The sequence below is a fragment of the Channa argus genome, chromosome 4 (genome assembly GCF_033026475.1).
Source record: "Channa argus isolate prfri chromosome 4, Channa argus male v1.0, whole genome shotgun sequence".
NCBI lineage: Eukaryota > Metazoa > Chordata > Actinopteri > Anabantiformes > Channidae > Channa > Channa argus.
In genome coordinates, this window is record NC_090200.1 from 19,944,297 (window position 1) to 19,962,397 (window position 18,101).

The following is an 18,101-nucleotide window of genomic DNA, read 5'->3' on the forward strand; positions in this document are numbered from 1 at the left end:
GCAGCTTTGCAGTTTAAAAATGGTGTTCTTTTAAATTGCAATATTGATGCAAATTCTAAACATTTCACATCAACCTGTTTAGCTAATTAATGCTTCTTTTAGTTATCACTCTTTTCTTTTCTCTCTTATCCTGTCTACAGCTCTGTCTTTTTATTAATCAGATTGTGTGTGTATGTGTGTGCACACGTAGGGATATAATGATGCCTTCTCCAGCCGTTCTCTGAGCTGCAGGTTCTCAGGAGCATACAAAAGCAAACTGCAGCAGCCCTGTGTGGAAAGTCTCTTGCCAACTCTTAGCCTGGCAAGAAGTATAGAGAGATAGCCACTGAGCCAACCAAAAGACAGAGGGAGAAGGATGAGAAGCAAAGAGAAGGTTTGAAAGAAAATGCAATGGTGGCAAGTCTTTCTCTGATTCCGTTTGCATGCTGTGGTGACACAGGAGCCATACATGACAAAGAATGCCCAAACAGAGAGCCACAGTGTGTTATCTGCAGGCATAGATGCAAAAGCCAGATCATGAATGGTACCTGACCTCATTTTACTAGTGGGCTAACTGCTAACCTCACCATCCTCTGGATATCAATATGAATCGGTCAGAAGCTAATTATGGTCTTCAAAGCACTTGAAGTACACTACAGCAAAAGGGCACTAAGCAAGTTCATTTCTTGCTCTGATTTTTTTTACATTCTCTGTCATTGTCCTTCACACTTACATGTCTTTATCTCCCTGCACTGAGCCACATAAATCCATTTCAGCTACTTTCATCTTCATGACCTATAAGAATTTTAATTTTAGTTTAGTTAGAATTTTCATTTTCAAGAAGATTTAACATGTAGCAAGTTCAAGAAAAGCTTTTTTGAAATCAGGGCCTCTGTCTCCTTTCTATTCATCTGCAGTTAGAGACTTAAACACATTCAAAACACCTGTCTTTCACTCACTCTGTCTCATGCACATGTACAAAATGCTGTTACTTGTATACTTGTGCTATTCTGTGCAGGAGATAATGATGGCATTTCAAGACAGGGAGCAGCAAAAGAGATGAAGAGTGGAACAAATTGATACTAGAGAGAGCAACTTTGAGGGGTTCCATGGGCTCAGGACAAGAAGAGAGGCCTCAACTAAAGTTTGTCTTTCCCAGCATGAAGCTGGGGATTATACAGTAGCTATTCCTCCAGATGTGATGAGTGTTGAAGATCAGTTTTCCTTTCCTCTGTTTTGTGGGGATATCATACATAAATCCTAGTGAGTGTAAGAAGTGCTAGTTGTCACACGTGCATCCAAGGGAAAAGGCCACCACATGCTGATAAAGTAAATTCCTTCCCATGCCTCTGTGTTTGCTTGCCACTTATCAGTCTGTGTCTTTATCTTTATTTATATAAGTGGTATTTGTTTTGTTTTTTTATGTGTGTGTACAGGCAAATTCTGTTCTTTGTTATCCGTGTTGTCTAGAGTTTGAGCCACAGTGTTATAACAGAGTTATCACAGTCAGAGAGTTGCATCAAGAAATCACCTCCCTGTGTTTCCACGTGTGGGTCTCCATCTCTGTTAAATTTCTCCATTGTTTTCCTGACATTAAACAGCTGTTTCCTTTGGATACCATCCACAAATCCTACATCCAAATAATTTTTTGACTGGAAAAGTATAACAAACAAACCCAACTTTTTCAGAATGTTTGTATGAAACCACATCAGTGAGTAAGAGTCGCCCATACTCCCAGTTTGTCTCGGATCCAGCTGACAGGCTGGGGGGAGGGTGTTGTGACTTATGACTTGCTGACCGTTAGGCTGACCTTCCCCTTGTCCACTCTAAATCCCTAACACATCTTCCGCCTTAAACCATATGATGCAGACACACACACCCCTTCTTAGCACCTGACTGGATTGCTGAAAGACACCTTTTGTATGGGACTTCACTAGTGGAGAACATATTACAAAAACCATTACTATTAGACAAAGCACTGTATTGTTGGTGTGTTTGGCAGAAATGGCAGAAAGGTGTGCTGACCACTCCAGATCCACAATTTCGTCCTTTTCAATCTGCATAGAAGAAATATAGGACCAGAGCACTAACATATAGACTCATGTATGTACAGTATGTGCACGGTATGGAGTGTTACTTAATACAAAACGCGTGGAAAGTAATGTAAACGCTTAAACAGTGCTGAGTAGGCCATGCAGGTGGAGCAAATCTTTAAACCTTTGTAATTAAATCTGATCAAGTTTGATGAGCTCATGAACATGTATTTTGCTCTTTAAGGTGGAATGGGGGCTGCTGGGGGGTGCTTTATAGCTGGTTTAAGCCATGCTCTCTTTAACTGCTGTCTGACTGACTTCCTCTGCAGTCTCCACTCCACTGCATAGACAAAGACACAGTAGTGACAAAAAGTCCCTTAAGATTATTATTATTGTTATTAATCTAATTCATACTTACACAATATGGGACAATAATGGGACACCGAAATTAGCAGCAGAATTAGCACACAAACTGGAAAATTTGAAAAAAGAAAACCTGTGCACACCACTCATCATCTTTAAACACCTTTAGTTGTTTGGCATAATCTAAACCAAAGAAAATTAAATTTCTCTGAACATCCTAAAACAACGTGTCCTTTCATCAGGGTGAAATTCCACCCTCTTCCCACTTCTATCTTCTCTCCCCCCCACCCCACCCATGTCATGCTCAAAGACAGATTATCTCAATGCTGGAGAGGAAACTTGGCCACCATTGTTGGATTGTATTATGTAAAGCTCTGTCTGTCACCCTGCAGTGACACACAGATGACCAACACAACACAGACAGAGTCAGGGAGGAAGAGAGGAAGGGCGACAGAGGCGGCAGATGTGGATGAATAGACAGAGCCCACTAATTCTCTGAAAATATCCAAATAATAAGTTGAACACATACTTGCATGGACATGGGCCCACACATGCACACAATTATACACAGATGTAGCCTAAATTAGTGGAATCCTACCCAAAGAGATATATCCTGTACAGACACGCAGTCACACAAACAAAGCATCACATCACAGTTTTCTTATCACAGCAGCCATATGTGAAGGTTGTCAAGCCCTGCCGCAGAAACACAATTTAGACAAAGACACAAACATACACCTAAACATCTTCAAAGGGAACACATAGACGTCTTCAGTCTGCATTGCAAATACATGCAAATCTGATGGGGACTGTTTCAGCTCTGCCTGCATCCCTTAACAAGATCCAAGTTTGTATATTTTGCACACCTAAGTGGTAGGGAGTCACACCTAAATTTCTTATATGTTTTGTTGCTAACACTCCCTAATAATACACATCTTCTTTTAGTTACAAAACTGTGCTCTGCAGATCCTATCAGCAGAAAGAGACTAAACACTAAGGCTGGGGGTGCCTTGCCTTGAGTTTGTTTCCTGTGCCCACATGTGTTCTCCATATGGCAAAGCTCTAAATGTGCTCCTTCCCTCCACTAACCACAAGGGAATTCCAGGAAGCCTTACTGTACATGGTTTTGGTCTAAATATGCTGTGTGTATTGCTGTGGCTCTTTTAATCACAATGTGTCTTTCTGGGTGACCTTGACCCAACAGGTGATCTTTTAAGGAAACAGGACTGGCTACAGGGTTGCAGCTGGAAATGTTTTGGAAATGTAAGCTGTCTGGCGGCAGAGAGTAAGTGGGAAAGAGACAGTACAGAGAAAGCATGCAAAGCTCTAAAGGTGAGGACCAGAGCCAGGGCTTAATCATTGTGGGTTGAGAACAACCACCAACCGCATTGGGAAGGATAGTTTTAGGAAGTAGAAAAACAGATGATCAGGATGGATAAGAGCTGCAAGGTGCTGTATAGTAGTAGAAGAAAGACTCAAATCAGACCGACTTTTAATGACATCAACCTGCAGAGATTTCAATATCTGCAGGACGTTTCTTGTGGTGTGGGCAAAAAAAGATTCAAACAAGTTGGTGTGCTCAGTGTTTACATGTTGGTGCTGACGGAGCTACTGGCTCAATGCACAAACAAACACATTCCAGCGTCTGAGGGGGAGAAGCGAGAGAGGGGGAGAGGAGGATGAAAAAAGACAAAGAAAAGAAGTATCGCTCATGCTGATGGTAGCAATGAAAACTACTAGAAGCACACTGAATTAATTCCTGCCTCCACTAGGTCAATGTAAGTAAGAAAGAGCTGTCATTCCAGAGAGAGCTGCATCTGCTTGTGTTCAATCACTGTGCCAACTCTCAATCAGCCAGACTGAAAGAAAAGGCATTTCCAGGTCAGCACGCACACACAGAGCAATCGTTTTCAAAAGCATCAATTCTATCACTGTCAGTTGAGAGAGGCAGAGAGGGGGGAGACAGCAGGACATCAAAGTTTAAAAAATGCATATGCCAAATATCCAAATGCTGTGGTGACCTACTTATGACGGATGGGGAAAATACCCCACATTCACACACACCTCAGTGAACCTGTCATGATGGGCTCAGCAATTCTGTTATAAAAGCTGCTGTTCATTTTCCATTCTCCTCCCTGTTCTTTTTCACTCCATAACACACTCTCTTTGTCCAACTACTCTCCCTGGAAAATTCGCTGGCAGTTTGGGGTGTTGGGGAAACTGGTTACAAACATCATGCAAGCTGTAAACTCAGTATGCTCAGTCAATAAAAGAAATTGGAGGAGGCTTCCCTGATTTTGAGGACCCTGGTATATTGTATGATGACGTGTGTCCTGCTTTAAATTGGTTAAACTTCTATGACAAGCTGCTATCATGATAAACTGTGCATAGGTTAATAATAGATGTACATGTGAAAAGAGAACACTGACTAAAGAATGAGGGAGTTTGTGTTCAGCTATACAATGTGTTTGCTCTTCCAGAGCAATTTATCTGAGGTTTGTCATTCAGCCTCCACACACTGATACTCCATGACTCCACTGTACAACGAGGTCACTGACAGCATCACAAAAAGCCCTCTTTCAACCCTTTTACAAAAACAACAAAAGTTTAAACTTCAAAAGGAAGAAGAAGAAAATGATCACTTTTCTAGCTTGGCTGAAGAGCTTCCAAAAGAAGCAGTGTCCTTTTTTCAGTGCCACTGATCACAGCCCTTCCTTTGGCACACATACATGAACATACACATGCACACACACATACACTGTTCCTCAACTGCAGAGATTTAGCTCTGGCCAACCTGACTATATAGATCCCAATCAGAGAGCATATGTGGGATTACAGCTCCATCTTTCCTCAAACATTATCTCTCCATGGCTCTGTGCAGCCAAGTCAACATGATTCCAAGAGATTTCACCACAGAACACGGCAAGGGGTTATTATATCCAATCCCATGTCAGATAAATCTGTTTTCAGTTAAACTACACACTCTCTGATTCTTCTCCATGCCCCCTCTCCTCACTTTTCCCCGCCTGCCTATGTGATTTGTTTGTGTGTAATTAAATAGTAACAAATCACCCACAGAATGGTTCAGTATCTGCCGCACTAGCTGGCTTCAGTTTTGCTTGAGTGTACATGCAGAGATGCTGGTGAAACCAAGCTAATGTCAATTAACAATTATAACAATATTGTTTGCTGCTGATTTCATGGGGGTAAGCAGCAGTAGAACTGATGATTTTAGTGGTAAGTTGTAGTACAAGTATTTAATGCAATGCAGACTTACTGCACGTGATTTCACGTGTCAGGGTTGCGTACAATAATATGGTATGCAATTTAAGTATTAATAACAGTATGTTAGAAACTGAGTATTATTGCAATACCTCTCCTCTGTAGCCACAATTCTTATGTGCATCTTCTGTAACTAACTCTTAAGTAACCAACTCCCCGAAAATAAATATAAGCTATAGAAGAAAGAATTCCTTAGAAGCCGCTGCTCCATCGCTTTGTCCTGATCCTCACTCTGTGTAGGCAGCAAAGTTGAATATCATTTTCTCTTGCACCTCAGTCTCATAAATTAAAAGCAATGTTGAATCATTATTGGTTATGTTTCCAACCCACCCCTTTTTCCTTTTTGGCTTGTGTTGCTATAGCTACTGGCTAAGTGAGCAAGATGGACAAAAAAAAAAAAGGCCCGTGGCAACCAAGGCCAATGTGATCCTGAGAAGCATAAGCAGTGATGGCCCTGTGCCTGTACTTTCTGTCAATCATCCTTAAAAACAAAGTCAGCTCCTCAATCACCATCCAAGGTTTCTTAAGCTGACCTCAACAATCTGTTCTTCCAGCTAACGGCACCGTACAAGCAAATTGCTATGGGCGTCATAAACATTGTAATGTGTTAAAGTAAAGTGCATCTGTGCATATTTTGGTCAACTGCTCATTTCCTTCGTACAGGAAACTATATCAGCACCATTTTTTATTTCAAAAAATTACTAAATATCTGTTTATAAAAAGTGCTTAGGCTAAATGAATTTGATATTGACAATTTCTTTATCACCGCTAAATGAGTGACCTATGGTGAGAGTCAACTGTTAACGTTATGTTCAGTGGGTTGCATCTAGCCAGGTTACAACACTTTCTTAAAGTCTCCAGTCTTATAAGTTTTTCTACTTAATAACACCCACCTTTACTTGTATGACTACATATGACCCTTAACTTTTGACTTCTGACAACTAAAACATTTTTGTATTAGAATTTCAAAACCAGACTTCAGTACAGGTGCACGTGGCAGTTCTCTGATCCAGAAAGGCCTTTCAACAAACCAATGCCACTATCCAAAAAATGCACTAAGCTGCCCAGGCCAAGACTCCAATCATGTTCCAGCCAGTCATCCTGCTTTTCTCATTAGGTGCAAGACCTGAAACTCCGACTCAATGTGTAGTACAGATTCCCCCCAAGAAGCATAGGGAGGACTCACAGTGGCAACGCACATGACACATTGGCTGCACATTTTCCAATCTAAACAAGCTAAATTACCTCATCAATAGTCGCAACTCTCCTGTCTGTACAGTATGCTTCCAGGTTTGCTGTCACTATTTCTGTGTCTCATTTTGTCAATTGCCCTTTTCTTTCAAATATCTAATAATTCCTTCTTTCTCTGCTTCCTCCCTGTCAGTGCTTTACTATAAATAGTGTTAAGAAGCATGACTCATCCTGCTGTAATGTAAAAGGAGGAGCATGGCTGGAGATCAAAACTGTGAAATTTCGAAGAAGAGAGGGTAAAGACAGGCCACACAAGGGAATATAAAATCCATGAGGGTTATTTTACTTTGTTTACTGTAGATTTTTGTAAACTACGTGACATGCATCAAAGAAAAGGAAATCAGTTGGAGGTTTCTAAGTACATGTCACTGGTTCAGCGATAACTGCTCATTTCATTTGTTGTGTCACATCCAAAAAACATTACTCAAGCTTTTCCAAGAATAGTCTATACCAACACAAGTACATTTAAACACTCACAGATGAACATATTCAAACACATGTGTATGGCAGCACTCTAATGCGCCAGTGTTTTCACAGCTGGGACTGGACAAGAAGCCAGTGCAAACATTGACATGGACCATCAGTGTGTGTGTGGGTAGCCTGAGGTGGTACATGCACCAGCACATAACACTGTCATACACTTAAATATAAACATAAATTGTAGTGTTTTGTAAAGGATTAACCCTTGTTACCCACTAAAGCCTTAAGCTATATGACTAGACATGCTGACCTGATACTTGTTGTTAGATCCTGAGATTCTGCAGTGTGCCTAAAACTCGAAGCCTGAACCGGAGTTTATTTCACAGTAATATTATAACCTAATGTGTTTTCCAAAACTGTATTAGATACTGCTCCAGATTTGTGGAGGAAGGACTGTATTTTCAGAGTGCTGGTTTCCCCATCTGTGTGACCACAGTGCTGGGCTGCTCTCCCTGCAACTTTCTGACCACTGTTCCCACGCCTCTTTCTGGGTTACATACATATTTAGGGAAATACTGAGCAGCAAATCATATGCCCTGCTCTCTCAGTGCACCCATTACTCACAGCCTTTTTTACATTACAACATTTATAGAGCTGGAGCAGAAAAACTGAAAACATTTTTTGTTAGTTTGGGCTAAGTTTATCTACATAGGTAAATTGTGCTGAGCATGAATGCTCTCTTTCAGCTAGTCCCCGCTTCACATTTATTCACAAGCTTTAGAACAGTGCTTTACGACCTCAATTTTCTACTACTGACATTTTTGAATGGAAGCAGTTGAGAAAGCTAAAAGTTAGGACAGGTTGTACACAATGTTAATATCCAAGTACTGGACTACTGCTATATGAGTTGAGGTGGGAAAAATATATAGACAAAACTCTAGCATCCTTGCAGCTCTTGTGAGCGAAATCACAAATACTCAAGTAGGGCAGCACTATGAAAACCATTCTAGAGGAGAGTTTAACAGACTCTGTGCCAGCCACAAAAATCAATGATTTCATAGCTATTTCCATCATCCATTAGTAAAGCTACTAGTCTGCACTTTAAAATGCCCTACAGTACTATCAATACAAATTATACCAGGAAGAGCTTGCTTATGCTATTTCCTCGTGAGAAGAAATGACTGACAAATGGATTCTTCTGTATAGTGGTACTGGGTAGTGAGTTCAACCAGTGCTGTAGAGCCCTTTGAATGCACGCACAGCAGACTAAATAGGTTTCGGAGTCTGTGTGTATGTGAATGTGCTTGCGCAAGGGTGTGCATGTGTAATGAATAAGATCCTGGCACATCACAACCAAGTTCCTCTAATGCACTCCCTGTAGACCAGAAGAAATAAACAGATAAAGACAAAGTGGACATGAACGCAATAGCAAAGAAAAAAAAGAGAGAACCAAGAGTGAGAGTGAGGAAGAAGGGGCAGAAGGAGAGGAGGAAGGGAGGGAGGGAGAAAGGGAGTTTTCAGAATTGTTATTGGAGCCGTAGAAGTCATTACTGACTTAAAAAGTTCCAGATGTGGGCCAGCCCTTGAGAAAGAGTCAAAGAAACTGAAAGAAATCAAGAGGGAGGGATTAGTATTTATCAGACTGTGTCCTGCCATATGATCAGAAGTTTACCCTCCTGTTTAGAGTCTGGTTTAAGAGCGGAAAATGGATCTTTGCTTTTGTGTACACTGACAGTTGTGGTGGTTGTGGAGGGAAGGGGGACTTCAGCAGGGGGTGGGTGCTAAAAGCCAGGTTTAGGGTGTGGAGTGTCAGGTGGTAAGGTGGTAGAGGGGTATGTGGCTTGCAGGGCCCAGTCTATAAAAAGCTGGGGTGGTCAGAACAGTGGTCTGTTGTTATTACACACACACACACACACACACACATACATGCACACACAGACAGAAACACAAGTCTTTCTCAAACCAACTGAACTCACCAAAATAGGCAAGTTGAAACCCAATCAAACGACTTTGAGGTGAACGACTGCTATAAGCTGCCTTTTAACTTATTTTATCATTCTAATAGTTTTAACTCAAGCATATGTTAACTAAACTTCAATGCAATTGGCTCTATTGTTTTTTGTTTTTGTTTTTTTGCATCTGCAGGCTAAATTCCGTTCTCACTATGATGAAAACAGGGCTTGAGGGACTGAATATGAAATACATTAGTATGAGTAAATGAGTGTGCAGGTACTGTGTGTTAAGTGCTGACTGATTTCAGGCCTGTAGAATGTCGATGTAGCACTGACCTCTTCTTCACATGGAGGGCATGCTTAAACAGAAAGGTGTTCCTGCATGACAATGTCTTAACTTTCCAATGACAGCTCTACAATGTGTAATTCCACTTATTTTTCCTGGCCCTTATTCTCTTTCTGTTGTGCATATGTGTATATATGTGGATTTGTGCACTCGTGTGCCCAGCTTCCCAAGCATTTGTTTTCACTCCCTCTGCATTGGGCTAAGCTGCACGATCACACAACAAAAGGCCATTGTGCTGCAGTATAAAGCTCTGCTCCAGGGAGCTGGTTGTGGGCTACAAACAAAGGCGGGTTACATTGTCCCAACAGAAGCTCATGAATCAACTCAACACTGGGCTGCCAAAACAGCCATGGAAAGAGCCGAGTGAGTCCACTAGGGTTTGACAAAGAGGGGGCAGAATAAGAGTTGATTGAGAATGGATGTGAGGGTGGAGGAAACAAATGGACAGGGAGCAGGATGCACAGATGGAGTTGGAGGAGAGAGGATGGAGAGAGATGTAAGATATGGCGGAGACAGTGGTGGGTGAAAGAGTTGTCCAACAGGAGGAGAGCGGGATGAGGAAATGGAAGAAGCAGAGGATTTTAAAAGAGTGCAGTCAACACAGCAGGAAGAGGAGACGTGAAGTCAGCATAAACAGAGAGCTGTGTCAACAGACAAGCCTCCTGCCTGTAGAGTCCAGGCAGGAGGCTGCACTCACTGCACTGCAAATCACAACAGCAGACAAAAAGAGTGACGTGAGGACTAAAGCTTGCAACTGACACATGAGAGTGAAGTAGTTAAAATCACATTGGCCCGTTACACACAGTCACTTACAACTTTGCTCAGTGAAATAAAATACTTCGTTCATAGATGCCTCTGCACAATTTTCCTATTATGACAGTTCAAATTAGCAACAAATCAATCAAACCCACATACACAAAGAGCTGCTATTATGCTCAGCAGCAAGCCATATTTCACCTTTTCCACACAAGTGGGCTGTGAGGGAGTGGATAGCGGCGACTAGAACTTTGGAAGGAGAGTGTGTGATACAAAAAGTCAGCAAAACAAGGCAAAATTTGCATCAGTTTACACAAAAAGCAATTTCACATAGTCTGTAAGAGACTTGAATAATATATTACATAATATAATAACTTACCACTGGCGTTCTTTCCACAGATCAGGTGCTCAAAGTGCTGCAGGACTCCCCACAGCTCCGCGTCATTGTTCACTACCCCCTCCAGGGCTTCTGCGCTGACTGGCGCACATCCTGACACTGAATCCGGCCCGTAATGACTTCTCTCAGTCATCAGCACCCGGGCTCCTATCTCCTCCACCAGAGCCTCCATGCATGCGGTCAGGCAAATAGCTGCGTACTCGTGGATGCGCACCGAGATGCGTGTGTCCACCATCCAGCGGAAGAAGCGTCCCACGGAGAAGGAGAGGCCACAGCGTGCGGACTTGCCCTTCCTCAGCAGCTCCCCTGCGCTCATGCTGTACATAGATATCGCCTTGACCGTAGCAGAGACGCACTGGTCTGCAAGGGCCCAGCTGAGCACCAGCCTTATGGCGCTTTGGACCTCGAAGCGTGTGCAGCGACAGTGCATGACGCTGAGACGCTGAGCCTCTCTGGAGATGCGGATCAGAGCCCTACGGAGGAGAGCGGACAGCCGCTTCACAGCCTCCGCAGAGAACACGGGTGGAGGTCCCCCCTTAATGCTCCCACTCTCGGCCACTTTGCGAAGTATCTTGGACACGTCCTCTTCTGTCCAGGGGAACTCCTCCAGCTCAGGTAAGCGGGGGCACTTGGAGAAGATGTCCTCAGGGTCTTCGGGCAGGACAGTGTTGACTGTGTCCCAGCTGTTGTTCCTGCTGTTCATGGAGCCGGAGTAATACCACCAGTTGCCCCGGTGAGGGGCTGTCATGAAGGCCTGGGAGTTTGACTTGGAGGAGGACAGGCTGAGGGATTTACAAGAGTCCCCGGCCCCGTAGCCCGAGTCCAGCGTCAGGTCCTCCAGGGTTTTCATGTGGACATTGCTGAGTCCAGCCATTATTTTGAAACGACGCTTGCAAAACTCGTTAGAAGTTTAGGTGTAAATCAGTCAGGCAGCCGTCGACACTCCTCGCTGATCTGGATCAACTGGTTACACGGGGCAGCACTTGTCAGACATGCTGCTAAAATAGGAGTTCAGAGCAGGACAGCAAAACAGCACAACAGCACAGGCACATAAAGCCCTACTATGGCTCGTGTTAATCAAAACCACCATATGTTTTCATTCACTAACGGAACCGTCCGGAAAACCCAACTCCCATCCGTCTCACCTTTACTCCGGGCAGCGCAGGGGTTTAAACTTTACTCAAATACCCGCAGCCTTTCAAAACACGATGGAACGTCTCCTCACTCTCCAGATACGACCAGACACGGGGTCATGTGTTCAAAATTAGTCCCACTTAGCCCCTCAGCGGACCAAAACCGTCGAAAAGTCAAGAAAACTCCGAGTTTACCTCATCGCTCTCCCGTCCCGGTGCCTCGTCAGGAGCGCTCGAGCAAGCACACTCAGCTGCAGATGTGTGTGAGGGGAGGGAGCGGAGCCGAGTGACAACACGGAAGCAGCCGATACACCAATCAGGAGAGAGTCTAGACTTGCGCCAGCCAATCAGCAGAAACTGAAACTTCGGGTGGTGTGTGAACTTTGTTGTCCCTCAAATGAGCATCAGGCAATTTCTATTTAAAATATTTCTGCTTTCATGCTCGAGCTAAATACTTGCCATATAGCCGCACAAAGTTTTTAATTGCAGCTTCATATGTCAAATATTTGTACACAACTGTTCACAATCTGTTTTTTCCGTTTAATTCTTTTTGCTACAAACATACATTTAAACTAAATCAACAATTCGCACGTTTCTGTCTTTAACTAACATTAAATATTATGTGTTATATATAATATAATACATTTTAAACCTATATTTATGGGTCTGAAGAAATTCTTCTGTGAAGTTGGAACCAAAACGCACACCCAGCAGACTCCAGCTATCTCATCATGTGACTCAGGAGAATTTGGCTTTTTGCCGACAATGAGCTAATCTCTCACCTGCAGCCTGTAACTAAACTAAACTAAATGTGTAAATCCCTCGGTAATATGTTATGGGGTGGAACAGTGTTTAGGTTGATTTGATGAGGCTTAGGGTTTTCACTGAAAGTGCATTTTAAACGCTTATTTGGAATTGCAATAAGACAGAAGTGTTGTAATAGCCTGAATGAGTATATACAACACAGGGTATGTCTCCCATTCTTCTCTTTTTTCCTTTCTATTTGAGAAATCATACACTGAATTGCATAGGTTCTACAGAAGTGGACTAACACTTCAAAAGGGGCAAGTTTTTCTTTCAAAACAAAGTTTTACCAAATCTTCTTACGAAACATCCCCATTTGGAACATTGCGTGGCCCTGTTTAATGTTTCTAGTATGGTGGTTAACATGCTTGGTGAAATAAACCAAATATCATGAAGAGGCTTGTAACTACCTGTTTCTCATTACACTGCACTTACAGACAGGTAGGGTGTGCCTCCTCCAATGGGACAGTGTCCAACTCTATTACATAATGGGTTTTATTACATTTAGCCTGTTACACATTGTGAAAGTGTCGCAGTGACTGGTGCACATGTACAATCCTGGAACTTACACGACACAAAGTATGTCCTATTTATGTATGTACTGGAAGAGTGAATAAACTCTCAAACACACACAACTCACACGCCAAGGTATATGAATCACTCACTTAGGGGAACTGAAAAGGGAGGTCAGCTTTCAGTCCAGTTACCCTCCCTTTTATGCTGTTATTCAAAATGTTATATGACAAGATACACAGGGCGTCGATTCATTTACAGTAGATTAGTGCTTGCCTCATTCAGACCTCGTGTAGCTGTGGTGTAGACAGTTCTTACCTCATGGTCTATGTGTGCGTAAATGCTCAGAGCAGACATGAAACCAGCCCACCACCCAGTGCAAAATGATACAAGGGGAATCGACAACTCAAAACTGAAAACCATGGAATGATTAAATGTGGTTTATAAACACATCAGCTCTTCTGCAGCTCAAAGTTTCAGTTTCATGATGTTTACTTTTCTCTGTGCAGTGGCCATAAACACAATGAGTGTGAAATTAGATCAGATTATAATAGGTGACTCGATGGTGATGTCAACCCCAGATGTTCAAAAGAGCTGCAGAGGCTTTTAATATGCTATTGTATTTAATTTTACTTTATAGCTGGTTTTAAAAGTGCCCTGGAACCTGTTAAAATCTTGGCAAAACATACTTCCAACCATAAGTTACTTATGTCTTATCATATCTGAATACACCAAGAAGGTTTGACAGTTTTTGAGTCATACAGTTTTGATGTGAATTTTATAAATAATTAAAAAAAAGTATTAAAACCTGTTGCTGCCCCCTGAAATAGTCATAATGAATTATGGATTTATGGTGAAGAATGGCTGAATGGTTTGCATACAGGATGTGATCCAAGACACTTTGACTCATGGCTGGTATGCGCATGAGAGCATGTGGGAGGGGGATTTTAAACTCACTTTTTTCATCTCTACTGATTCATACTGTGTCTTTTCTCCTACAATGTCTGAACCAAGCATATATTTACTTTTAGTTTCATTTATTTCAAGCCTTTCAACCACGATACCTCTGAGAGTACACTCCATGTGGGTGGAGCACCACCATGTGGTCAGATAGGGAATGGTGTTACTTCTATTCTTGGTAAGTGGTAAGTATACAAAGCTATAAAAATAAATAAAATAATTTAATATAAAAAAACTTAACACAATTATGTGGGCGTAAGCATAAAATTTTATTTGCAAAAAAAAAAATCAAAATAAAGTACAATACATTCTTAAAACCTTTTCTCTACAAAACAATTTCACAGAAATTACCTTGGAATGTATATTCCTATTTTAAATTTTTATGGTTTTTACATATATAGCTTTATATTTAATGCGTTTCTTTTGCTCTTTAAATAGTAACATGTCAATGTTAAATGACGTACAGTATAGACCTTTCTCCTGTAAAGGCAAACAAAAGGTCTTTGAGGGCATTGCAACAATCATGTAGTCAATATCAGATCAATAGCTCTCATCCATAATATGTCCAGACTTGAGCCCTCCAGCTGCTCTCCATCAAAATGAGTCCCATCTTGCATAAACAGAGGCATTAGACACCCGGCCTGCAGCCAAACTAATGGGAACAGGTGGGGTCCTGCTGGACTACAGCTGCCAGTGATCCTCTATAACACCTTGTGTTCCCTCTCAGTAGTCATTTGTACCATCTCTGTCTATCTCACAAATGGGGCAACTGGCTTGCAAAGACCACTTGCTTCTAGGGTAATATAACAAACACACTGACACATCTGTAATCTATGTGAGAGAATCATATTTCTTTCTTCTAAAGTGTATCTGGATTTACAGTGACATTACAGCCTGCTAATAAATAATGTATATCTGTCTGTCCCTGCCCTCTTCTGTGATTAGACTAGTTTAAAAACTGCCTGCAGCCAAACCCTGATAAAGGCACACATTTGTGGAACAGCCATGCCTTGTCACATTGTGTTGGACACGTGAAAAGCTCTCCCTTCTGCTGGAGCTTTATACAAGCTTAAAAGAAGTGTGTTGATGTTTCAACAGCATTCCCTGTCTCTGTGGTAGTTTAAAACAACAGATACGAGTTTTAATCCTCCAAAATCCAGTATTTGAAATGCAATACGCAGCTCATACAATGTTAAAAACAATTGTGTGTCAAGGTAAATACAATATCAGAACCATTGAAGTGCCCAGCCCCCCTCCTCTTATACGTTTATGTTCCAGCTGACAAGGGAATGTAGGATACCATCAGTAAAGTTTGAAGATGTAAACCATTCACTAATTCAGTGTTTTATAACAGAAAATAGCACCCCCAAATATTAATGCAGCCATGTTTAGTAAGCACAAATGAAAAGACTTTTAAATAACTAACAGCAAAACAAATGTCAGTTAATGAAACAAAATTAATCAATTCATTACCAACAGGTGGCATTTATATGGTCTTTGTGAATAAAAGTAATGTTACAAAACAGCAGTTTGGTAAGATAAGAATGAGCATGATACTGAAAATGAGTCAAAGATAAAAGAAATACACAGAAAGAGATGTAAAGGTAAAGGATCTGTCAGCGTTGGTTTGGAAAAGGGGTTTTCTGATTAGAAATATCAGTTATCAGGAAAACATCAGCACCTCATCAAATTGATATCCAACAAGTAGTAGATGATCTATTAAGAAATACTGTTTACCGAAGACAAAGTTCCTCTACTCAAACTACACCACCATTTGAATACACTTAATCTATGTGTATTACAGGTTGACACACATTCTATTAGGCTCCCATGTGAGAGCATGTTACAAAAAAAGATCTTAGGTTGTCTTCACATGTCCTTGTTAGAAAAAGGTTCTTTCTGTCATCATAAGGACACACAAATCACACACGCACACACACACACACACACACACACACACACACACACACACACACACACAAAACAGCTGTCTGAAAACAGTCTGTCTAGAAACATTGCACCAAAAAAGGACAGAGAGAAGGAGAACAAAAATAACTCTCTTCTCTGTACAGTAGTTCAGTCAGTGAGGCAAAGTGATGACTCAGGTCTGTCTGCGTAAACAGCTCGCTTACAATGTTCAGATTTGGACTCTGTTTCCTCACAAAAGCGTACAAGTGGGGCCAATGGAGAAACAGAGGCATCCCTGAAAAAGCCTGTTTGAAAAAAGGCAGGGTTCAGGCAGTGAGCGAGCTCCTACAGGTTTCTCTCTCACACACAGTGGATCTATAGGTAGATTTTGGGATCCTCTGACCAGCAGGGGCTGCTATCCCTTCTGAGATTTCTTGTTTTGGGCATTCCACATGCCTCGCTTGGAGTGGTAGTAGTGAAAGAAGTTCCTCAAACGTAATCTCTCTACTTCCAAACCATTTTGCAGCACCCTAGTGTAAGGCGAAAGAAAAACTCTGTGTTAAAAAGGGAACCAACATTTGTGTCAACGGGTGAAAATGTAATGTTCTCTTTAACCACTGAGGTTACAATTTCTTTTTTACATGATAGACCAGGCCAAGATGGCCAGGTTAAGCAACAATAAATCACACATTATATCAACAACAACAACAACAACATATAAAGACTTTAAATTAGTTTAAATTGGCTCTGACTTCAGACCGAGAAATCAAAGTGTTTCATTTCCATCTGTAGGTAATTCCAGGTATCTGGACAATTAGAAATTAATTCAAGTTAGTTTTTAATTAACTTATCAAGGGGGGTGCAAAATTTTGCACCAATTCATTGTCATTATTTTACTATAACTTTTCTTATACCTTGAGCATTTGTTTTACTTCTGATCATAAAAAACATTTGTTGTGCATTATTATTATTATTATGTTAGCTTTTGGGTTATGTTTGCTTAAACTTTTACACACATCTACAAATGAAAACATACCAATGACTCAGTCTGTGCATAGTAAGAGAAGGCCAGTCGAATCATGAGCCAACGATGTCAAGTCAGTAAAAAAGACAATGCATTTGCTGCATAATCAAAAACTGGTAAGAAGGAGACAGCAACCAGCATACCATCAAACCTTCTTCACTGAAGTCATCAACCTAAACACAAGCATATGTGTAACAAGAAATAACATCGAATTTCCTTCTTGAGTCCTCACAATGTCACCAGCTTTTGATGGTTTCTTTCTTGCAATAGAAAAATAATTTTTTTTTTGACTATGATAGGGTGAAGATTATGAAGGCCTTCTGTCAGAGAGGGTATACAATTCTTTAAAAATGTATAACATTTCATTGTATTAACACATAAATTATTACCATAGACCAAGAATAAAAGCAAACCTTGAGGCATGACATTAAAAACAGTGAGCTAGTTGGAGCTGCTAGATAGATAGTTAGATAAATAAATAAATAAAATTAAAACAAATTAAAATAAAACAATACAGAAACACCACCAGCGGAACTTGGTAACTGTGCCCAGGGGCTGTCTTTAATAGTCAATAGCATATCCTAAAATCTGCACAAATTACTTGGCAGCTCAAAAGCTCAAGGGGCATGTGACAAATAGTAAACAAAGCCTTTACTTTAGTAGCACTAATATTTAAAAGTGTATAATGTTTAACAAGAACCTGTCCAGAAGCTCCCAGTCCTCACCGCCCCAGCGGTCTTTGAATTCCTCTGTGTTCATTCCTCCAATCTTATCAAAATCAGACTTATAGATTCCAAAAAGCCCAAAGCCATTTACCTCCCAGTAACCTGTAGAAAGAATAAAATAATATAAAGGAATGTTAAAAAGGAAAATGAGAACCAATGTTGCATAGTGAGTTGAGTCTGATATTCAAGTACAGTATGCTTTTTTTGTTTTAAAATGCATGTAAAATACAGACCTGTATTATAAAGTCAAAGCAG

At 41.1% G+C, this 18,101-nt stretch overlaps 2 protein-coding genes across 5 annotated transcripts in view; both read right to left on the reverse strand.

The window, feature by feature from the left end:
* abtb2b (ankyrin repeat and BTB (POZ) domain containing 2b) overlaps positions 1-12,158 on the reverse strand; it is a 40,902-nt gene extending 28,744 nt beyond the window's left edge. Inside the window, exon 1 of the mRNA XM_067502142.1 lies at positions 10,762-12,158. Within this exon, the coding sequence (XP_067358243.1) occupies positions 10,762-11,653 (892 nt within the window). The 5' untranslated portion in view covers positions 11,654-12,158. The remainder of the gene's footprint in view (positions 1-10,761) is intronic.
* A 2,276-nt stretch (positions 12,159-14,434) lies between these two features.
* The window catches only part of b4galnt4a (beta-1,4-N-acetyl-galactosaminyl transferase 4a), a 136,988-nt gene continuing 133,321 nt past the window's right edge, over positions 14,435-18,101 (reverse strand). For 3 of the 4 annotated variants that reach the window (XM_067502247.1, XM_067502244.1, XM_067502245.1), the window contains 2 exons: positions 17,822-17,948; positions 14,435-16,627 (listed from right to left, as the gene is read on the reverse strand). In XM_067502247.1, the coding sequence (XP_067358348.1) occupies positions 16,513-16,627; positions 17,822-17,948 (242 nt within the window). In that variant the 3' untranslated portion in view covers positions 14,435-16,512. Of the gene's footprint in view, positions 16,628-17,821; positions 17,949-18,101 lie in introns of those variants that run through there. The other variant, XR_010914244.1, reaches the window with a different exon arrangement.